Source organism: Oncorhynchus nerka, unplaced genomic scaffold (assembly GCF_034236695.1).
Source record: "Oncorhynchus nerka isolate Pitt River unplaced genomic scaffold, Oner_Uvic_2.0 unplaced_scaffold_1840, whole genome shotgun sequence".
In the NCBI taxonomy this organism is placed as follows: domain Eukaryota; kingdom Metazoa; phylum Chordata; class Actinopteri; order Salmoniformes; family Salmonidae; genus Oncorhynchus; species Oncorhynchus nerka.
In genome coordinates, this window is record NW_027039496.1 from 40,133 (window position 1) to 65,352 (window position 25,220).

The window sequence follows — 25,220 nt, forward strand, 5'->3', positions numbered from 1 at the left end:
AAAGACCTGTATGTACCTGTAAATACCTGTATGTACCTGTAAATACCTGTATGTACCTGTAAACACCTGTATGTACCTGCAAAGACCTGTATATACCTGTAAATACCTGTATGTACCTGTAAAGACCTGTATGTACCTGTATGTACCTGTATGTACCTGTATGTACCTGCAAACACCTGTATGTACCTGTAAACACCTGTATGTACCTGCAAACACCTGTATGTACTTGTATGTACCTGTAAAGACCTGTATGTACCTGCAAACACCTGTATGTACCTGTAAAGACCTGTATGTACCTGTAAACACCTGTATGTACCTGTAAAGACCTGTATGTACCTGCAAACACCTGTATGTACCTGTAAAGACCTGTATGTACCTGTAAACACCTGTATGTACCTGTAAACACCTGTAAACACCTGTATGTACCTGTAAACACCTGTATGTACATGTAAAGACCTGTATGTACCTGTAAAGACCTGTATGTACCTGTAAAGACCTGTAAACACCTGTATGTACCTGTAAAGACCTGTATGTACCTGTAAAGACCTGTATGTACCTGCAAACACCTGTATGTACCTGTAAAGACCTGTATGTACCTGTAAACACCTGTATGTACCTGTAAACACCTGTATGTACCTGTAAACACCTGTATGTACCTGCAAACACCTGTATGTACCTGTAAAGATCTGTATGTACCTGTAAACACCTGTATGTACCTGTAAACACCTGTATGTACCTGTAAAGACCTGTATGTACCTGTAAAGACCTGTATATACCTGTAAAGACCTGTATGTACCTGTAAACTCCTGTAAAGACCTGTATGTACCCGTAAACACCTGTATGTACCTGTAAACAGTGCATTCGAAAAGTATTCAGACCCCTTGACTTTTACCACATTTTGTTACGTTACAGCCTTATTCTAAAACGGGTTAAAGATGTTTTCTCCTCATCAATCAATCTACACACGATACCCCATAATAACATCACGATACCCCATAATGACATCACGATACCCCATAATGACATCACGATACCCCATAATGACAAAGCAAAAACTTTTTTAAGATTTTTTTGCAAATGTCAAAAGAAAAACAGAAATATCACATTTACATAAGTATTCAGACCATTTACTCAGTACTTTGTTGAAGCACCTTTGGCAGTGATTACAACCACGACTCTTCTTGGGTATGATGCTACAACATTGGCACACCTGTATTTGGGGAGTTTCTCCCATTCTTCTCTGCAGATCCTCTCAAGCTCTGTCAGGTTGGATGGGGAGTGTTGCTGCACAGCTATTTTCAAGTCTCTCCAGAGATGTTTGATTGGGTTCAAGTCCGGGCTCTGGCTGGGCCATTCAAGGACATTCAGAGACTAGTCCTGAAGCCACTCTTTTAACCACCTTTTAACCATACCACCTGGTTAAAACTGCAGCTAGGAATTCGGTATCATTGAACGTGAAGAACGACAACCGCCGAAACATCCATTCTATAACGAATGTCACTTTGAACTATCCCCTCTAACCAAGCCAGAGAGGAGAGACGGACAATTCTATAAAAGAAAGACTTTTCACCAGCGATCAAGACGACACACTGAGCGTAAATATATATATTGATTGCAATTGTTCACGAATGAGTGAGCAAAGGATTAGCATTTCAATTGTTATAATTATCACTCTGTAGTGACTTCTTAGTCGACCCCCACTTCCCCTTTTGTCTAACAAGCCGCCATGCCGGTTCAGCCCACTAGGGCACATCCTCCTATCATTACATTTACCTTTGTTTGTTCGTTTGTTTAAGCATTTCTGTGAATTACTTAGTTAGTAATACATAAATGATTGAAGACAATTGATGTCTGGATGACTCATAGTGAAGACTGGGTTCGTGCAGATAACCAACAATTTACGTTTGGAACGAGACTAACGTGAGGTAAAGTAAATAATTCATTAATTAGAAGACTAATTGATCAGGAAAAATATCTGAAAAGTTATTTTAGGAAATGATAACTTTGTAATCTGAATATTTTTCCTTGGTGCCCCGACTTCCTAGTGAATTAGTTACGTGATTTAATCAGTTGATCACATAGTAACTAATTACAGAGAATCTTTGATAAAAACTATCCGTCTTCGGTTAATGATAGTAGACACGACAACAGCATGATGCTGCCACCAAAATGATTCACCGTAGGGATGGTGTCAGATTTCCTCCAGACGTGACACTTGGCATTCAGGCCAAAGAGTTACATCTTGGTTTCATCAGACCAGAGAATCTGGTTTCTCATGGTCTGAGTGTCCTTTCGGTGCCTTTTGACAAACTCTAAGTGGGATGTGCCTTTTACTACGGAGTGGCTTTCAACTAGCCACTCCACCATAAAGGCCTGATTGGCGGAGTGCTACAGAGATGGTTGTCCTTCTGAAAGGTTCTCAGAAGCTCTGGAGCTCTGTCGGAGTGACCATCGGGTTCTTTGTCACCTCCCTGACCAAGGCTCTTCTCACCCAATTGCTCAGTTTGGCTGGACGGCCAGATCTAGGAAGATTATTGGTGGTTCCAAACTTCTTCCATTTAATAATGATGGAGGCCACTGTGTTCTTGGGGACCTTCAATACTGCAGAAATGTTTTGATACCCTTCCCCAGATCTGTGCCTCGACACAATCCTGTCTCGGAGCTCTGTGGACAATCCCTTCGACCTCATGGCTTGGTTTTTGCTCTGACATGCACTGTCAACTGCGGGACCTTATATAGACAGGTGTGTGCCTTTCCAAATCATGTCCAATCAATTGAATTTACCACAGGTGGTCTCCAATCAAGTTGTAGAAACCTCAAGGATCATCAATGGAAACGGGATGCATCTGAGCTCAACTTCGAGTCTCATAGCAAAGGGTCTGAATACTTATGTAAATAAGGTAAGCATTTTTAATACATTTGCTGTTAATACAAAACTGTTTTCACTTAGTCATTAAGGGTTATTGTGTGTAGATTGACGAGGAAAAACATTAATTTAATCCATTTTAGAATAAGGCTGTAACGCATCAAAATGCAGAAAAAGCACAGGTGTTTATAGGTACACTGGTGTTTATAGGTACACAGGTACACAGGTGTTTATAGGTACACAGGTACACAGGTGTTTATAGGTACACTGGTGTTTATAGGTACACAGGTACACAGGTGTTTATAGGTACACAGGTACACAGGTGTTTATAGGTACACAGGTGTTATAGGTACACAGGTGTTTATAGGTACACAGGTACACAGGTGTTTATAGGTACACAGGTGTTTATAGGTACACAGGTACACAGGTGTTTATCGGTACACTGGTGTTTATAGGTACACAGGTGTTTATCGGTACACTGGTTTTTATAGGTACACTGGTGTTTATCGGTACACTGGTGTTTATAGGTGTTTGCAGGTACACAGGTGTTTATAGGTACACAGGTGTTTGCAGGTACTGTGGTTACATCAAACACACTCAGAAGAAGAGATTCCCTAAAGCAGACACCCAGCCAGTAGAATCCTCTGCTATGATTGGCTGCCTTCCGTTCAGGTTTAACCCTGCACTCTGATTGGCTGCCTTCCGTTCAGGTTTAACCCTGCACTCTGCCTTGAGGCAGCTATGATTGGCTGCCTTTCCGTTCAGGTTTAACCCTGCACTCTGCCTTGAGGCAGCTATGATTGGCTGCCTTCCGTTCAGGTTTAACCCTGCACTCTGCCTTGAGGCAGCTATGATTGGCTGCCTTCCGTTCAGGTTTAACCCTGCACTCTGCCTTGAGGCAGCTATGATTGGCTGCCTTCCGTTCAGGTTTAACCCTGCACTCTGCCTTAAGGCAGCTAGCTTAAGGCAGCTAGCTACTGTATCTTCATCCCTGGTCTAACAGTGTTAATCAACTAACTTGCAGGGTTAGCCGGCTCAGTGTTATCAGGTTTAGTAAGAGGAGAAGCACTACCCACCTCCAGAGCAGCCTTCTGGACGGTCACCTGACTGAAGACCCTGGCCCCGTCGTCTGGACACACCGTCTTCAGCTCCTCCTTATTTAGAGAGAACAGCTGGGCTCCGGTTAATACTCCCAGACTGGTAATGGTACTGTAGAGACGGGTAGTAGCACAGGAGTACGGCAGTCATCATCACCGTAGAAATAGACAAAAGCCACACCAGAGTTGAGCTCATTCATTTAAATAGTGAAAAGCACAGGACCCAGAATAGAACCTTGGGGGACACCAGCAGTCATCTCCACATAGTCAGATAGAACTAATATGTCTATATGTCCAGTTGAACGAGTTGAATCCCTTCAGCTGTAGCCAGGCCTTGACCTCGTCAGGAGAGGAGGTATCAGTACTATACCATACTATAGGATGTTGAATCCCTTCAGCTGTAGCCAGGCCTTGACCTCGTCAGGAGAGGAGGTATCAGTACTATACCATACTATAGGATGTCAAATCCCTTCAGCTGTAGCCAGGCCTTGACCTCGTCAGGAGAGGAGGTATCAGTACTATACCATACTATAGGATGTCGAATCCCTTCAGCTGTAGCCAGGCCTTGACCTCGTCAGGAGAGGAGGTATCAGTACTATACCATACTATAGGATGTCGAATCCCTTCAGCTGTAGCCAGGCCTTGACCTCGTCAGGAGAGGAGGTATCAGTACTATACCATACTATAGGATGTCGAATCCCTTCAGCTGTAGCCAGGCCTTGACCTCAGGAGAGGAGGTATCAGGGATGTCGAATCCCTTCAGCTGTAGCCAGGCCTTGACCTCGTCAGGAGAGGAGGTATCAGTACTATACCATACTATAGGATGTCAAATCCCTTCAGCTGTAGCCAGGCCTTGACCTCGTCAGGAGAGGAGGTATCAGTACTATACCATACTATAGGATGTCGAATCCCTTCAGCTGTAGCCAGGCCTTGACCTCGTCAGGAGAGGAGGTATCAGTACTATACCATACTATAGGATGTCGAATCCCTTCAGCTGTAGCCAGGCCTTGACCTCGTCAGGAGAGGAGGTATCAGTACTATACCATACTATAGGATGTCGAATCCCTTCAGCTGTAGCCAGGCCTTGACCTCGTCAGGAGAGGAGGTATCAGTACTATACCATACTATAGGATGTCGAATCCCTTCAGCTGTAGCCAGGCCTTGACCTCGTCAGGAGAGGAGGTATCAGTACTATACCATACTATAGGATGTCGAATCCCTTCAGCTGTAGCCAGGCCTTGACCTCGTCAGGAGAGGAGGTATCAGTACTATACCATACTATAGGATGTCGAATCCCTTCAGCTGTAGCCAGGCCTTGACCTCGTCAGGAGAGGAGGTATCAGTGTCGACTATACCATACTATAGGATGTCTAATACCCTTCAGCTGTAGCCAGGCCTTGACCTCGTCAGGAGAGGAGGTATCAGTACTATACCATACTATAGGATGTCGAATCCCTTCAGCTGTAGCCAGGCCTTGACCTCGTCAGGAGAGGAGGTATCAGTACTATACCATACTATAGGATGTCGAATCCCTTCAGCTGTAGCCAGGCCTTGACCTCGTCAGGAGAGGAGGTATCAGTACTATACCATACTATAGGATGTATTCTCATATAAATACATAGATGATATTACATACATATACACTTCAAAAGTTTATGGTCACTTAGAAATGTCCTTTTTTTTGGTCCATTAAAATAACATCAAAATTATTAGAAATACAGTGTAGACATTGTTAATGTTGTAAATGACTATTGAAACTGGAAACGGATGATTTTTAATGGAATATCTATATAGGCGTACAGAGGCCCATTATCAGCAACCGTCACTCCTGTGTTCCAATGGCACGTTGTGTTAGCTAATCCACGTTTATCATTTTAAAAGGCTAATTGATCATTCGAAAACCCTTTTGCAATTATGTTAGCACAGCTGAAAACTGTTGTTCTGATTAAAGAAGCAATAAAACTGGCCTTCTTTAGACTAGTTGAGTATCTGGAGCATCAGCATTTGTGGGTTCGATTACAGGCTCAAAACGGTCGGAAATAAAGAACTTTCGTCTGGAACGCATCAGTCTATTCTTGTTCTGAGAAATTAAGGCTATTCCATGCGAGAAACTGAAGATCTCGTACAACGCTGTGTACTACTCCCTTCACAGAACAGCGCAAACTGGCTCTAACCAGAATAGAAAGAGGAGTGGGAGGCCCCAGTGCACAACTGAGCAAGAGGACAAATACATTAGAGTGTCTAGTTTGAGAAACAGACGCCTCACAAGTCCTCAACTGGTAACTTCATTAAATAGTACCCGCAAAACACCAGTCTCAACGTCAATAGTGAAGAGGCGACTCTGGGAGGCTGGCCTTCTAGGCAGAGTGTCAAAGAAAAAGCCATATCTCAGACTGGCCAATAAAAATAAAAGATTAAGATGGGCAAAAGAACACAGACACTGGACAGAGGAAGATTGGAAAAAAAGTGTTATGGACAGACGAATACTAAGTTTGAGGTGTTCGGATCACAAAGAAGAACATTCGGGAGATGCAGAAAAAATGAAAAGATGCTGGAGGAGTGAACCATCTGTCAAGCCTGGTGGAGGTGGAGGCGTCTGGTGGAGGCAATGGGATGGTCTGGTGGAGGCAATGGGATGGTCTGGTGGAGGCAATGGGATGGTCTGGTGGAGGCAATGTGATGGTCTGGTGGAGGCAATGTGATGGTCTGGTGGAGGCAATGTGATGGTCTGGTGGAGGCAATGTGATGGTCTGGTGGAGGCAATGTGATGGTCTGGTGGGGCAATGTGATGGTCTGGAGGCAATGTGATGGTCTGGTGGAGGCAATGTGATGGTCTGGGGAGGCTTTGGTGGATGGCAATGTGATGGTCTGGTGGAGGCAATGTGATGGTCTGGTGGAGGCAATGTGATGGTCTGGTGGAGGCAATGTGATGGCCTGGTGGAGGCAATGGAGGTCAATGTGATGGTCTGGTGGAGGCAATGTGATGGTCTGGGGGGCTTTGGTGGAGGCAATGTGATGGTCTGGTGGAGGCAATGTGATGGTCTGGTGGGCAATGTGATGGTCTGGTGGAGAGGCAATGTGAATGGAGGCAATGTGATGGTCTGGTGGAGGCAATGTGATGGCCTGGTGGTCTGGTGGAGGCAATGTGATGGTCTGGGGAGGCAATTTGGTCTGGTGGAGGCAATGTGATGGTCTGGTGGAGGCAATGTGATGGTCTGGGGAGGGATGGTCTGGTGGAGGCAATGTGATGGTCTGGGGCTGCTTTGGTGGAGGCAATGGAGGCAATGTGATGGTCTGGTGGAGGCAATGTGATGGCCTGGTGGAGGCAATGTGATGGTCTGGTGGAGGCAATGTGATGGTCTGGTGGAGGCAATGGATGGTCTGGGGCTGCTTGGCCTGGTGGAGGCAATGTGATGGTGGTGGAGGCAATGTGATGGTCTGGTGGAGGCAATGTGATGGTCTGGTGGAGGCAATGTGATGGTCTGGGATGGTCTGGTGGAGGCAATGTGATGGTCTGGTGGAGGCAATGTGATGGCCTGGTGGAGGCAATGTGATGGTCTGGGGAGGCAATGCTTTGGTGGAGGCAATGTGATGGCCTGTGGAGGCAATGGGATGGTCTGGGGGGCTTTGGTGGAGGCAATGTGATGGCCTGGTGGAGGGGGATGGTCTTTGGTGGAGGCAATGTGATGGTCTGGGGAGGCAATGTGATGGTCTGGTGGAGGCAATGTGATGGCTTTGGTGGAGGCAATGTGATGGCCTGGTGGAGGCAATGTGATGGTCTGGGGGGCTTTGGTGGAGGCAATGTGATGGTCTGGTGGAGGCAATGTGATGGCCTGGGGCTGCTTTGGTGGAGGTAAAGTGATGGTCTGGGGCTGCTTTGGTGGAGGCAATGTGATGGCTGGTGGAGGCAATGTGATGGTCTGGTGGAGGCAATGTGATGGTCTGGGGGGCTTTGGTCTGGTGGAGGCAATGTGATGGTCTTTGGTGGAGGCAATGTGATGGTCTGGGGCTGGAGGCAATGTGATGGCCTGGTGGAGGCAATGTGATGGTCTGGGGAGGCAATGTTGGTGGAGGCAATGTGATGGTCTGGGGCTGTGATGGTGGAGGCAATGTGATGGTCTGGGGAGGCAATGTGATGGTCTGGTGGAGGCAATGTGATGGTCTGGTGGAGGCAATGTGGTGGCCTGGTGGAGGCAATGTGATGGTCTGGGGAGGCATGGGCCTGGTGGAGGCAATGTGATGGTCTGGTGGAGGCAATGTGATGGTCTGGAGGCAATGTTGGTGGAGGCAATGTGATGGTCTGGTGGAGGCAATGTGATGGTCTGGTGGAGGCAATGTGATGGCCTGGTGGAGGCAATGTGATGGTCTGGTGGAGGCAATGTGATGGCCTGGTGGAGGCAATGGATGGTCTGGGGGCTGCTTTGGTGGAGGCAATGTGATGGTCTGGGGTCTGGTGGAGGCTTTGGTGGAGGCAATGTGATGGTCTGGTGGAGGCAATGTGATGGTCTGGGGAGGCAATGTGATGGTCTGGTGGAGGCAATGTGATGGCCTGGTGGAGGCAATGTGATGGTCTGGGGCTGCTTTGGTGGAGGCAATGTGATGGTCCTGATGGTCTGGGGCTGCTTTGGTGGAGGCAAAGTGTGAGATTTGTACAGGGTGGAGGCAATGGGATCTTGGAGGCAATGTGATGGCCTGGTGGAGGCAATGTGATGGTCTGGGGCTCCATTTTGCAATGTGATGGTCGGGGCCAGGCAATGTGATGGTCTGGGGCTGCTTTGGTGGAGGCAATGTGAGGGGGCTTTGGTGGAGGCAATTTGGCCTGGGGCTGCTAGGCAACTGGGGCTGCTTTGGTGGAGGACAATGTGATGGTCTGGGGCTGCTTTGGTGGAGGCAATGCATGGCCTGGTGGAGCTGTGAAACTGGGGGGAACTTTTAGGTGGAGGCAATGTGATGGTCTGGGGGAGTTTGGTGGAGGCAATGTGATGGTCTGGGGCCTGAGCTTTGGTGGAGGCAATGTGATGGTCTGGGGGCTTTGGTGGAGGCAATGTGATGGTCTGTCTATAAAGGAGTGGTCAGGCAAGTCATGGGATCTCAACCCTATTGAGCTGGGGCTGCTTTGGTGGAGCAGCTTGGTCTGGGGCGCTTTGGTGGAGGCAATGTGATGGTCTGGGGCCATTGGTGGAGGCAATGTGATGGTCCAACTTTGTGGGAGGTGCTTCAGGAAGCATGGGGGTGAAATCTCTTCAGATTACCTCAACAAATTGACAACTAGAAGGTCAAAGGTCTGCAAGGCTGTAATGGCTGCAAATGGAGGATTCATTGACGAAAGCAAAGTTTTGAAGGACACAATTATTATTTTAGTTAAAAAAAACATTATTTATAACCTTGTCAACGTCTTGACTATATTTCATGTATGTTTGCAAGGAAAACATGGACATTTCTAAGTGACCCCAACCTGTTGAACGGTAGTGTAATGTTAAATGACGTACACAGAGCTGAACCCCTTCAGCTGCAGCCAGGCCTTGACCTCGGGGCAGGGGAGGCAATGTCTGGGGCTGCTTTGGTGGAGGCAATGTGATGTTGACGGATGGTCGGGAGGGGTGGTGCAATGTGATGGTCTGGGGGGGCTTTGGTGGAACAGCAAACTTCTTGTTGGCGGGGGCTTTGGTGGAGGCAATGTGACCCAACGTGAGGCGGGGCTGCATCAAAAAGGGATCTTGAAGAAGGAAGGCGTCCTGAACATCCTCCATGTTGGACTTCCTCCCTACAGGACACAACATTAACCATACCACCTAAACCCCAACCCTGACCCTCCTCCCTACAGGACACAACATTAACCATACCACCTAAACCCCAACCCTGACCCCTGACCCTCCTCCCTACAGGACACAACATTAACCATACCACCTAAACCCTAACCCTGAACCCTGAACCCTCAACGTGACTATATCCCTACAGGACACAACATTAACCATACCACCTAAACCCTGACCCTCCTCCCTACAGGACACAACATTAACCATACCACCTAAACCCCAACCCTGACCCTCCTCCCTACAGGACACAACATTAACCATACCACCTAAACCCCAACCCTGACCCTCCTCCCTACAGGACACAACATTAACCATACCACCTAAACCCCAACCCTGACCCCTGACCCTCCTCCCTACAGGACACAACATTAACCATACCACCTAAACCCTAACCCTGAACCCTGACCCTCCTCCCTACAGGACACAACATTAACCATACCACCTAAACCCTGACCCTCCTCCCTACAGGACACAACATTAACCATACCACCTAAACCCCAACCCTGACCCCTGACCCTCCCATACCACCTAAACCCCAACCCTGACCCCTCCCTACAGGACACAACATTAACCATACCACCTAAACCCCAACCCTGACCCCTGACCCTCCTCCCTACAGGACACAACATTAACCATACCACCTAAACCCTGACCCCTGACCCTCCTCCCTACAGGACACGACATTAACAATACCACCACCTAAACCCCAACCCTGACCCTCCTCCCTACAGGACACAACATTAACCATACCACCCTGAACCCTGACCCTCCTCCCTACAGGATACAACATTAACCATACCACCTAAACCCTGACCCTCCTCCCTACAGGACACAACATTAACCATACCACCTAAACCCCAACCCTGACCCTCCTCCCTACAGGACACAACATTAACCATACCACCTAAACCCTAACCCTGACCCTCCTCCCTACAGGACACAACATTAACCATACCACCTAAACCCTAACCCTGACCCTCCTCCCTACAGGACACAACATTAACCATACCACCTAAACCCTAACCCTGACCCTCCTCCCTACAGGACACAACATTAACCATACCACCTAAACCCCAACCCTGAACCCTGACCCTCCTCCCTACAGGACACAACATTAACCATACCACCTAAACCCCAACCCTGACCCTCCTCCCTACAGGACACAACATTAACGATACCACCTAAACCCTAACCCTGACCCTCCTCCCTACAGGACACAACATTAACCATACCACCTAAACCCCAACCCTGAACCCTGACCCTCCTCCCTACAGGACACAACATTAACCATACCACCTAAACCCCAACCCTGAACCCTGACCCTCCTCCCTACAGGACACAACATTAACCATACCACCTAAACCCCAACCCTGACCCTCCTCCCTACAGGACACAACATTAACCATACCACCTAAACCCTAACCCTGACCCTCCTCCCTACAGGACACAACATTAACCATACCACCTAAACCCTATCCCTGAACCCTGACCCTCCTCCCTACAGGACACAACATTAACCATACCACCTAAACCCCAACACTGACCCTCCTCCCTACAGGACACAACATTAACCATACCACCTAAACCCTAACCCCTGACCCTCCTCCCTACAGGACACAACATTAACCATACCACCTAAACCCTAACCCTGAACCCTGACCCTCCTCCCTACAGGACACAACATTAACCATACCACCTAAACCCTAACCCTGACCCTCCTCCCTACAGGACACAACATTAACCATACCACCTAAACCCTGACCCTGACCCTCCTCCATACAGGACACAACATTAACCATACCACATAAACCCCAACCCTGAACCCTGACCCTCCTCCCTACAGGACACAACATTAACCATACCACCTAAACCCTAACCCTGAACCCTGACCCTCCTCCCTACAGGACGCAACATTAACCATACCACCTAAACCCTAACCCTGACCCTCCTCCCTACAGGACGCAACATTAACCATACCACCTAAACCCCAACCCTGACCCCTGACCCTCCTCCCTACAGGACACAACATTAACCATACCACCTAAACCCTAACCCTGACCCTCCTCCCTACAGGACACAGCATTAACCATACCACCTAAACCCCAACCCTGACCCCTGACCCTCTTCCCTACAGGACACAACATTACCCATACCACCTAAACCCTAACCCTGACCCCTGACCCTCCTCCCTACAGGACACAACATTAACCATACCACCTAAACCCTAACCCTGACCCCTGACCCTCCTCCCTACAGGACGCAACATTAACCATACCACCTAAACCCTAACCCTGACCCTCCTCCCTACAGGACACAACATTAACCATACCACCTAAACCCCAACCCTGACCCCTGACCCTCCTCCCTACAGGACACAACATTAACCATACCACCTAAACCCTAACCCTGACCCTCCTCCCTACAGGACACAACATTAACCATACCACCTAAACCCCAACCCTGACCCTCCTCCCTACAGGACACAACATTAACCATACCACCTAAACCCTAACACTGACCCCTGACCCTAACACTAATCCAGACTCCTGATATTAACCCTGCCACCTAAACCCTAACCCTGCCACCTAAACCCTTAGCCACCAGGAGACATTACAGTACACAGACACCCATTAGACAGTACACAGACACCCATTAGACAGTACACAGACACCCATTAGACAGTACAGTACACAGACACCCATTAGACAGTACAGTACACAGACACCCATTAGACAGTACACAGACACCCATTAGACAGTACAGTACACAGACACCCATTAGACATTACAGTACACAGACACCCATTAGACAGTACAGTACACAGACACCCATTAGACAGTACAGTACACAGACACCCATTAGACAGTACAGTACACAGACACCCATTAGACAGTACACAGACACCCATTAGACATTACAGTACACAGACACCCATTAGACATTACAGTTACACAGACACCCATTAGACAGTACAGTACACAGACACCCAGACATTTAGACACAGTACACAGACACCCATTAGACAGTACAGTACACAGACACCCATTAGACAGTACAGTACACAGACACCCATTAGACAGTACAGTACACAGACACCCATTAGACAGTACAGTACACAGACACCCATTAGACAGTACAGTACAGTACACAGACACCCATTAGACAGTACAGTACACAGACACCCATTAGACAGTACAGTACACAGACACCCATTAGACAGTACAGTACACAGACACCCATTAGACAGTACAGTACACAGACACCCATTAGACAGTACAGTACACAGACACCCATTAGACAGTACAGTACACAGACACCCATTAGACAGTACAGTACACAGACACCCATTAGACAGTACAGTACACAGACACCCATTAGACAGTACAGTACACAGACACCCATTAGACAGTACAGTACACAGACACCCATTAGACATTACAGTACACAGACACCCATTAGACAGTACAGTACACAGACACCCATTAGACAGTACAGTACACAGACACCCATTAGACAGTACACAGACACCCAGACATACAGTACACAGACACCCATTAGACAGTACAGTACACAGACACCCATTAGACAGTACAGTACACAGACACCCATTAGACAGTACAGTACACAGACACCCATTAGACAGTACAGTACACAGACACCCATTAGACAGTACAGTACACAGACACCCATTAGACAGTACAGTACACAGACACCCATTAGACAGTACAGTACACAGACACCCATTAGACAGTACAGTACACAGACACCCATTAGACAGTACAGTACACAGACACCCATTAGACAGTACAGTACACAGACACCCATTAGACAGTACAGTACACAGACACCCATTAGACAGTACAGTACACAGACACCCATTAGACAGTACAGTACACAGACACCCATTAGACAGTACAGTACACAGACACCCATTAGACAGTACAGTACAGTACAGACACCCATTACAGACACAGACACCCATTAGACATTACAGTACACAGACACCCATTAGACAGTACAGTACACAGACACCCATTAGACAGTACAGTACACAGACACCCATTAGACAGTACAGTACACAGACACCCATTAGACAGTACAGTACACAGACACCCATTAGACAGTACAGTACACAGACACCCATTAGACAGTACAGTACACAGACACCCATTAGACAGTACAGTACACAGACACCCATTAGACAGTACAGTACACAGACACCCATTAGACAGTACACAGACACCCATTAGACATTACAGTACACAGACACCCATTAGACAGTACAGTACACAGACACCCATTAGACAGTACAGTACACAGACACCCATTAGACAGTACAGTACACAGACACCCATTAGACAGTACAGTACACAGACACCCATTAGACAGTACAGTACACAGACACCCATTAGACAGTACAGTACACAGACACCCATTAGACAGTACAGTACACAGACACCCATTAGACAGTACAGTACACAGACACCCATTAGACAGTACAGTACACAGACACCCATTAGACAGTACAGTACACAGACACCCATTAGACAGTACAGTACACAGACACCCATTAGACAGTACAGTACACAGACACCCATTAGACAGTACAGTACACAGACACCCATTAGACAGTACAGTACACAGACACCCATTAGACAGTACAGTACACAGACACCCATTAGACATTACAGTACACAGACACCCATTAGACAGTACAGTACACAGACACCCATTAGACAGTACAGTACACAGACACCCATTAGACAGTACAGTACACAGACACCCATTAGACAGTACAGTACACAGACACCCATTAGACATTACAGTACACAGACACCCATTAGACATTACAGTACACAGACACCCATTAGACATTACAGTACACAGACACCCATTAGACAGTACAGTACACAGACACCCATTAGACAGTACAGTACACAGACACCCATTAGACAGTACAGTACACAGACACCCATTAGACAGTACAGACACCCATTAGACATTACAGTACAGACACCCATTAGACAGTACAGTACACAGACACCCATTAGACATTACAGTACACAGACACCCATTAGACAGTACACAGACACCCATTAGACAGTACAGTACACAGACACCCATTAGACAGTACAGTACACAGACACCCATTAGACAGTACAGACACAGACACACAGACACCCATTAGACAGTACAGACAGTACAGTACACAGACACCCATTAGACAGTACACAGACACCCATTAGACAGTACAGTACACAGACACCCATTAGACAGTACACAGACACCCATTAGACAGTACAGTACACAGACACCCATTAGACATTACACAGACACCCATTAGACAGTACACAGACACCCATTAGACAGTACAGTACACAGACACCCATTAGACAGTACACAGACACCCATTAGACAGTACACAGACACCCATTAGACATTACAGTACACAGACACCCATTAGACAGTACAGTACACAAACACCCATTAGACAGTACAGTACACAGACACCCATTAGACAGTACAGTACACAGACACCCATTAGACAGTACAGTACACAGACACCCATTAGACAGTACAGTACACAGACACCCATTAGACAGTACAGTACACAGACACCCATTAGACAGTACAGTACACAGACACCCATTAGACAGTACAGTACACACACCCATTAGACAGTACACAGACACCCATTAGACAGTACACAGTACACAGACACCCATTAGACAGTACAGTACACAGACACCCATTAGACAGTACAGTACACAGACACCCATTAGACATTACAGTACACAGACACCCATTAGACAGTACAGTACACAGACACCCATTAGACAGTACAGTACACAGACACCCATTAGACAGTACACAGACACCCATTAGACAGTACACAGACACCCATTAGACAGTACACAGACACCCATTAGACAGTACAGTACACAGACACCCATTAGACAGTACAGTACACAGACACCCATTAGACAGTACACAGACACCCATTAGACAGTACACAGACACCCATTAGACAGTACACAGACACCCATTAGACAGTACAGTACACAGACACCCATTAGACAGTACAGTACACAGACACCCATTAGACAGTACAGTACACAGACACCCATTAGACAGTACACAGACACCCATTAGACAGTACAGTACACAGACACCCATTAGACAGTACACAGACACCCATTAGACAGTACAGTACACAGACACCCATTAGACAGTACAGTACACAGACACCCATTAGACAGTACAGTACACAGACACCCATTAGACATTACAGTACACAGACACCCATTAGACAGTACAGTACACAGACACTCATTAGACAGTACAGTACACAGACACCCATTAGACAGTACAGTACACAGACACCCATTAGACATTACAGTACACAGACACCCATTAGACAGTACAGTACACAGACACCCATTAGACAGTACAGTACACAGACACCCATTAGACAGTACAGTACACAGACACCCATTAGACAGTACAGTACACAGACACCCATTAGACATTACAGTACACAGACACCCATTAGACAGTACAGTACACAGACACCCATTAGACAGTACAGTACACAGACACCCATTAGACAGTACAGTACACAGACACCCATTAGACATTACAGTACACAGACACCCATTAGACAGTACAGTACACAGACACCCATTAGACAGTACACAGACACCCATTAGACAGTACAGTACACAGACACCCATTAGACAGTACAGTACACAGACACCCATTAGACAGTACACAGACACCCATTAGACAGTACACAGACACCCATTAGACAGTACACAGACACCCATTAGACAGTACAGTACACAGACACCCATTAGACAGTACAGTACACAGACACCCATTAGACATTACAGTACACAGACACCCATTAGACATTACAGTACACAGACACCCAACAACCTTTCCTAAAGTTACATGAAGACAGGTGTGCCTTACGGTTGACTGGCGGGGGTCTCTGGTTTGGTTGGTCTCTCATGGTGACGCTGGCTGGGATGCTTCCGGAGTCGCTGGAGGTGTTGCTGCTCTGTCTGCTCACCGTGCTGGGAGGGGGGGGGGTTCGGCTGGGGGGGCAGGGGAGGGGTGGGGAGACGTGGCGGGGCAGGAGGGAGGGGTGTGGGGATGGGGGTGTGGGGATGGGGGGCATGGGGGTGGCCATGGGTTTGGGGACGTAGTCCGTCCGCTGTTTCTGAGGAGGAGAAGAGATGAGGAGACTGTAGTGGTGAACTCAGAACAGATCTAGCCTGGGCCTCCCGAGTGGCGCAGTGGTCTAAGGCACTGCATCGCAGTGCTAGCTGTGCCACTAGAGATTCTGGGTTTGAGTCCAGGCTCTGTCTCAGCCGGCCGCGACCGGAGACCCAATGGGGCGGTGCACAATTGGCCCAGCGTCGTCCGGGTTACGGGAGGGTTTTGACCGGCTGGGATGTCCTTGTCTCATCGCGCACTAGCGACTCCTGTGGCGGGCCGGGTGCAGTGCGCGCTAACCGAGGTTGCCAGGTGTACGGTGTTTCCTCCAACACATTGGTGCGGCTGGCTTCCGGGTTGGATGCGCGCTGTGTCAAGAAGCAGTGCTTCTTGGTTGGGTTGTGTTTCGGAGGACGCACGGCCCGAGTCCGTACGGGAGTTGCAGCGATGAGACAAGACTGTAACTACCAATTAGATATCACGAAATTAGGGAGAAAAAGGGGTAAAAAAATAATATAATAATCAAAAACAACAGATATAGCCTACAATCATCGCCAACAGAATCCATCCACTGTACTAATATGAAGCAGACGTTGCCTAGTTACCTCGTTCAACTCTCCCAGTAACTGTATTAATATGAAGCAGACGTTGCCTAGTTACCTCGTTCAACTCTCCCAGTAACTGTATTAATATGAAGCAGACGTTGCTTAGTTACCTCGTTCAACTCTCCCAGTAACTGTATTAATATGAAGCAGACGTTGCTTAGTTACCTCGTTCAACTCTCCCAGTAACTGTATTAATATGAAGCAGACGTTGCTTAGTTACCTCGTTCAACTCTCCCAGTAACTGTATTAATATGAATCAGACGTTGCTTAGTTACCTCGTTCAACTCTCCCAGTAACTGTATTAATATGAAGCAGACGTTGCTTAGTTACCTCGTTCAACTCTCCCAGTAACTGTATTAATTAATATGAAGCAGACGTTGCTTAGTTACCTCGTTCAACTCTCCCAGTAACTGTATTAATATGAAGCAGACGTTGCTTAGTTACCTCGTTCAACTCTCCCAGTAACTGTATTAATATGAAGCAGACGTTGCCTAGTTACCTCGTTCAACTCTCCCAGTAACTGTACTAATATGAAGCAGACGTTGCTTCAACTCTCCCAGTTACCTTGCGTTCAACTCTCCCAGTAACTGTATTAATATGAAGCAGACGTTGCTTAGTTACCTCGTTCAACTCTCCCAGTAACTGTTTTAATATGAAGCAGACGTTGCCTAGTTACCTCGTTCAACTCTCCCAGTAACTGTATTAATATGAAGCAGACGTTGCTTAGTTACCTCGTTCAACTCTCCCAGTAACTGTATTAATATGAAGCAGACGTTGCTTAGTTACCTCGTTCAACTCTCCCAGTAACTGTATTAATATGAAGCAGACGTTGCCTAGTTACCTCGTTCAACTCTCCCAGTAACTGTATTAATATGAAGCAGACGTTGCCTAGTTACCTCGTTCAACTCTCCCAGTAACTGTATTAATATGAAGCAGACGTTGCTTAGTTACCTCGTTCAACTCTCCCAGTAACTGTATTAATTAATATGAAGCAGACGTTGCTTAGTTACCTCGTTCAACTCTCCCAGTAACTGTATTAATATGAAGCCCAGTAACTGTATTAATATGAAGCAGACGTTGCTTAGTTACCTCGTTCAACTCTCCCAGTAACTGTATTAATATGAAGCAGACGTTGCTTAGTTACCTCGTTCAACTCTCCCAGTAACTGTATTAATATGAAGCAGACGTTGCCTAGTTACCTCGTTCAACTCTCCCAGTAACTGTATTAATATGAAGCAGACGTTGCCTAGTTACCTCGTTCAACTCTCCCAGTAACTGTATTAATATGAAGCAGACGTTGCTTAGTTACCTCGTTCAACTCTCCCAGTAACTGTATTAATATGAAGCAGACGTTGCCTAGTTACCTCGCCAACTCTCCCAGTAACTACCTATGAAGCAGTGCTCAACTCTCCCAGTAACTGTATTAATATGAAGCAGACGTTGCCTAGTTACCTCGTTCAACTCTCCCAGTAACTGTATTAATATGAAGCAGACGTTGCTTAGTTACCTCGTTCAACTCTCCCAGTAACTGTATTAATATGAAGCAGACGTTGCCTAGTTACCTCGTTCAACTCTCCCAGTAACTGTATTAATATGAAGCAGACGTTGCTTAGTTACCTCGTTCAACTCTCCCAGTAACTGTTTTTAATATGAAGCAGACGTTGCCTAGTTACCTCGTTCAACTCTCCCAGTAACTGTATTAATATGAAGCAGACGTTGCCTAGTTACCTCGTTCAACTCTCCCAGTAACTGTATTAATATGAAGCAGACGTTGCTTAGTTACCTCGTTCAACTCTCCCAGTAACTGTTTTTAATATGAAGCAGACGTTGCTTAGTTACCTCGTTCAACTCTCCCAGTAACTGTATTAATATGAAGCAGACGTTGCTTAGTTACCTCGTTCAACTCTCCCAGTAACTGTATTAATATGAAGCAGACGTTGCCTAGTTACCTCGTTCAACTCTCCCAGTAACTGTATTAATATGAAGCAGACGTTGCCTAGTTACCTCGTTCAACTCTCCCAGTAACTGTATTAATATGAAGCAGACGTTGCTTAGTTACCTCGTTCAACTCTCCCAGTAACTGTATTAATTAATATGAAGCAGACGTTGCTTAGTTACCTCGTTCAACTCTCCCAGTAACTGTATTAATATGAAGCAGACGTTGCTTAGTTACCTCGTTCAACTCTCCCAGTAACTGTATTAATATGAAGCAGACGTTGCTTAGTTACCTCGTTCAACTCTCCCAGTAACTGTTTTTAATATGAAGCAGACGTTGCTTAGTTACCTCGTTCAACTCTCCCAGTAACTGTATTAATATGAAGCAGACGTTGCCTAGTTACCTCGTTCAACTCTCCCAGTAACTGTATTAATATGAAGCAGACGTTGCCTAGTTACCTCGTTCAACTCTCCCAGTAACTGTTTTTAATATGAAGCAGACGTTGCTTAGTTACCTCGTTCAACTCTCCCAGTAACTGTATTAATATGAAGCAGACGTTGCTTAGTTACCTCGTTCAACTCTCCCAGTAACTGTTTTTAATATGAAGCAGACGTTGCTTAGTTACCTCGTTCAACTCTCCCAGTAACTGTATTAATATGAAGCAGACGTTGCTTAGTTACCTCGTTCAACTCTCCCAGTAACTGTTTTTAATATGAAGCAGACGTTGCTTAGTTACCTCGTTCAACTCTCCCAGTAACTGTATTAATATGAAGCAGACGTTGCCTAGTTACCTCGTTCAACTCTCCCAGTAATTGCTTGCATGAGGAAATGGGAAAAAAACACGGTTGTGAGTTGTTGTACTGTAGTTTTCCCACCGCAAACTCACTCAGGTGCAAAGACAACTGACAAGAAACCTCAAAACAACAGCACATTGACAAGGTGAGGGGAAACTGATACACTACAGAGGGAATCTAGACGTCTATAACATGGAAGGGAGCCAGATCCCTCCACTAGCTCGGCTACAGGGGAAACTGATACACTACAGAGGGAATCTAGACGTCTATAACATGGAAGGGAGCCAGATCCCTCCACTAGCTCGGCTAGAGGGGAAACTGATACACTACGGAGGGAATCTAGACGTCTATAACATGGAAGGGAGCCAGATCCCTCCACTAGCTCGGCTAGAGGGGAAACTGATACACTACGGAGGGAATCTAGACGTCTATAACATGGAAGGGAGCCAGATCCCTCCACTAGCTCGGCTAGAGGGGAACTGATACACTACAGAGGGAATCTAGACGTCTATAACATGGAAGGGAGCCAGATCCCTCCACTAGCTCGGCTACAGGGGGAACTGATACACTACAGAGGGAATCTAGACGTCTATAACATGGAAGGGAGCCAGATCCCTCCACTAGCTCGGCTACAGGGGAAACTGATACACTACAGAGGGAATCTAGACGTCTATAACATGGAAGGGAGACAGATCCCTCCACTAGCTCGGCTAGAGGGAAACTGATACACTACGGAGGGAATCTAGACGTCTATAACATGGAAGGGAGACAGATCCCTCCACAGAATTGCAGAAAACTTGCTTTCAACTGCAACATTTTCTCTCCGCCCCATGGATAAATGTGTAGAATTACAGCAAATGATTAATTAATTAAGGTTAGGGCCGGCTCCGACTGCAGAAGGTTAGGGGCCGGCTCCGACTGCAGAAGGTTAGGGGCCGGCTCCGACTGCAGAAGGTTAGGGGCCGGCTCCAACTGCAGAAGGTTAGGGTCCGGCTCCGACTGCAGAAGGTTAGGGCCACCAGAAGGTTAGGGTCCGGCTCCGACTGCAGAAGGTTAGGGCCCCCAGAAGGTTAGGGTCCGGCTCCGACTGCAGAAGGTTAGGGCCGGCTCCGACTGCAGAAGGTTAGGGCCGGCTCCGACTGCAGAAGGTTAGGGGCCGGCTCCGACTGCAGAAGGTTAGGGGCCGGCTCCGACTACAGAAGGTTAGGGCCGGCTCCGACTGCAGAAGGTTAGGGGCCGGCTCCGACTGCAGAAGGTTAGGGGCCGGCTCCGACTGCAGAAGGTTAGGGGCCGGCTCCGACTGCAGAAGGTTAGGGCCCCCAAAAGGTTAGGGCCACCAGAAGGTTAGGGCCACCAGAAAGTTAGGGCCCCCAGAAGGTTAGGGGCCGGCTCCGACTGCAGAAGGTTAGGGCCGGCTCCGACTGCAGAAGGTTAGGGGCCGGCTCCGACTGCAGAAGGTTAGGGCCGGCTCCGACTGCAGAAGGTTAGGGCCACCAGAAGGTTAGGGCCGGCTCCGACTGCAGAAGGTTAGGGCAACCAGAGGGTTAGGGCCAGCTCCGACTGCATGTGTGGGTATGGAAGTGGGTAAACAGACTCGTGAGCCACTGCAGCACCCTCATGATAAGTTCAGATTTTTGTGGCCCCCATCAAAGCTGCCCATCACTGCACTAAAGGCACTCAGCACACAGAGCCATTCTAACCCAGAGCCATATATATAGTATATATATATGCAGTATGACTCTGGTCCAACCAACCATACCTTGAACAACTCAAACTCCTTCTTTGGCATCATTAGCTTCATGTAAAAGACAAAGAGGAGCAGATGGAATGGAGACAGACAGACAGACAGACAGACAGACAGACAGACAGACAGACAGACAGGTTACAGACACAGACAGACAGACAGGTTACAGACACAGACAGACAGACAGGTTACAGACAGACAGACAGGTTACAGACAGACAGGTTACAGACACAGACAGACAGACAGACAGGTTACAGACACAGACAGACAGACAGACAGGTTGCAGACAGGTTACAGACACAGACAGACAGACAGGCAGACAGGCAGACAGACAGACAGACAGACAGACAGACAGACAGACAGACAGACAGACAGACACAGACAGACAGACAGACAGACAGGTTACAGACAGACAGACAGACAGGTTACAGACACAGACAGACAGACAGACAGGTTGCAGACAGGTTACAGACACAGACAGACAGACAGGCAGACAGACAGACAGACAGACAGACAGACAGACAGACAGACAGACAGACAGACAGACAGACAGACAGACAGACAGAGATGAATATGAGATATATGACAAGGACATGATTTAATGAGATGCTTTACTCTGTCAATAGGACTGGTGAACATGTGGAGGAGAGGAGTCTACAGTCGTGGCCAAAAGTTTTGAGAATGACACAAATATTCATTTTCACAAAGTCTCCCTCAGTGTCTTTAGATATTTTTGTCAGATGTTACTATGGAATACTGAAGTATAATTACTAGCATTTCATAAGTGTCAAAGGCTTTTATTGAAAATTACATTAATTTGATGCAAAGAGTCAATATTTGCAGTGTTGACCCTTCTTTTTCAAGACCTCTGCAATCCACCCTGGCATGCTGTCAATCAACTTCTGGGCCACATCCTGACTGATGGCAGCCCATTCTTGCATAATCAATGCTTGGAGTTTGTCAGAATTTGTGTGTTTTTGTTTGTCCACCCGCCTCTAGAAGATTGACCACAAGTTCTCAATGGGATTAAGGTCTGAGGAGTTTCCTGGCGATGGACCCAAAATATCGATGTTTTGTTCCCCGAGCCACTTAGTTATCACTTTTGCCTTATGGCAAGGTGCTCCATCATGCTGGAAAAGGCATTGTTCGTCACCAAACTGTTGCTGGATGGATGGGAGAAGTTGCTCTCGGAGGATGTGTTGGTACCATTCTTTATTCATGGCTGTGTTTTTAGAAAAAATTGTGAGTGAGCCCAATCCTTTGGCTGAGAAGCAACCCCACACATGAATGGTCTCAGGATGCTTTGCTGTTGGCATGACACAGGACTGATGGTAGCGCTCACCTTGTCTTCTTCAGACAAGCTTTTTTCTGGATGCCCCAAATAATCGGAAAGGGGATTCATCAGAGAAAATGACTTTACCTCAGTCCTCAGCAGTCCCTGTACCTTTTACAGAATATCAGTCTGTCCCTGATGTTTTTCCTGGAGAGAAGTGGCTTCTTTGCTGCCCTTCTTGACACCAGGCCATCCTCCAAAAGTCTTCGCCTCAATGTATGTGCAGATGCACTCACACCTGCCTGCTGCCATTCCTGAGCAAGCTCTGTACTGGTGGTGCCCCGATCCCGCAGCTGAATCAACTTTAGGAGACGGTACTTGCACTTGCTGGACTTTCTTGGGCGTCCTGAAGCCTTCTTCACAACAATTGGACCGCTCTCCTTGAAGTTCTTGATGATCCGTTAAATGGTTGATTTAGGTGCAATCTTACTGGCAGCAATATCCTTGCCTGTGAAGCACTTTTTGTGCAAAGCAATGATGATGGCACGTGTGTCCTTGCAGGTAACCATGGTTGACAGAGGAAGACCAATGATTCCAAGCACCACCCTCCTTTTGAAGCTTCCAGTGTGTTATTCGAACTCAATCAGCATGACAGAGTGATCTCCAGCCTTGTCCTCGTCAACACTCACACCTGTGTTAACGATAGAATCACTGACATGATGTCAGCTGGTCCTTTTGTGGCAGGGCTGAAATGCAGTGGAAATGTTTTTTTGGGGGGGGATTCAGTTCATTTGCATGGCAAAGAGGGACTTTGCAGTTAATTGTAATTCATCTGATCACTCTTCATAACATTCTGGAGTATATGCAAATTGCCATCATACAAACTGAGGCAGCAGACGTGAATATTAATAATTGAGTCATTCTCAAAACATTTGGCTTCACGACTGTATTATTTTACTCTATCAACATGACTAATATTACCATAGAAATGCTGAGAATATCAATACTTTATTCTGAGACACCGTCCAGGGACTCACCTGTATGGTATGGCTATAGATGGGTTCCCCCCGCACCGTGACGTCCACAGCCTTGGTGACCTCCAGGATGTTGTTTGGCACATAGCCAGACGCCCCGGAGCAATTACACACTTTCCACCACTGCTTCCTGTCATCCAGCACCTGACCAGGGTTACCAGGGTTACCAGGGGGAGAATTGGTTATAGTGTGTTGTAGATGGACCAGGGTTACCAGGGTTACCAGGGGGAGGATTGGTTACAGTGTGTTGTAGATGGACCAGGGTTACCAGGGTTACCAGGGGGAGGATTGGTTACAGTGTGTTGTAGATGGACCAGGTTTGCCAGGGGGAGGATTGGTTACAGTGTGTTGTAGATGGACCTGACCAGGGTTACCAGGGGGAGGGTTGGTTACAGTGTGTTGTAGATGGACCAGGGTTACCAGGGTTACCAGGGGGAGGGTTGGTTACAGTGTGTTGTAGATGGACCAGGGTTACCAGGGGGAGGATTGGTTACAGTGTGTTGTAGATGGACCTGACCAGGGTTACCAGGGGGAGGGTTGGTTACAGTGTGTTGTAGATGGACCAGGGTTACCAGGGTTACCAGGGGGAGGGTTGGTTACAGTGTGTTGTAGATGGACCAGGGTTACCAGGGGAGGATTGGTTACAGTGTGTTGTAGATGGACCTGACCAGGGTTACCAGGGGGAGGGTTGGTTACAGTGTGTTGTAGATGGACCTGACCAGGGTTACCAGGGGGAGGATTGGTTACAGTGTGTTGTAGATGGACCAGGGTTACCAGGGGGAGGGTTGGTTACAGTGTGTTGTAGATGGACCTGAGCTCAGTGCTGCCTCCTCA

The 25,220-nt window shown here is 47.2% G+C and overlaps 1 protein-coding gene across 1 annotated transcript in view; it reads right to left on the reverse strand.

The window, feature by feature from the left end:
• Nucleotides 1–25,211, reverse strand: part of LOC135567763 (epidermal growth factor receptor kinase substrate 8-like) — a 35,032-nt gene extending 9,821 nt beyond the window's left edge. The window contains exons 1-7 of the mRNA XM_065014986.1: nucleotides 24,390–25,211; nucleotides 22,095–22,130; nucleotides 20,333–20,356; nucleotides 16,755–17,004; nucleotides 9,610–9,727; nucleotides 9,453–9,521; nucleotides 3,943–4,075 (exon numbers count right to left, since the gene is read on the reverse strand). Of these exons, the coding sequence (XP_064871058.1) occupies nucleotides 3,943–4,075; nucleotides 9,453–9,521; nucleotides 9,610–9,727; nucleotides 16,755–17,004; nucleotides 20,333–20,356; nucleotides 22,095–22,127 (627 nt within the window). The 5' untranslated portion in view covers nucleotides 22,128–22,130; nucleotides 24,390–25,211. The remainder of the gene's footprint in view (nucleotides 1–3,942; nucleotides 4,076–9,452; nucleotides 9,522–9,609; nucleotides 9,728–16,754; nucleotides 17,005–20,332; nucleotides 20,357–22,094; nucleotides 22,131–24,389) is intronic.
• Between the last annotated feature and the right edge of the window lie 9 nt (nucleotides 25,212–25,220).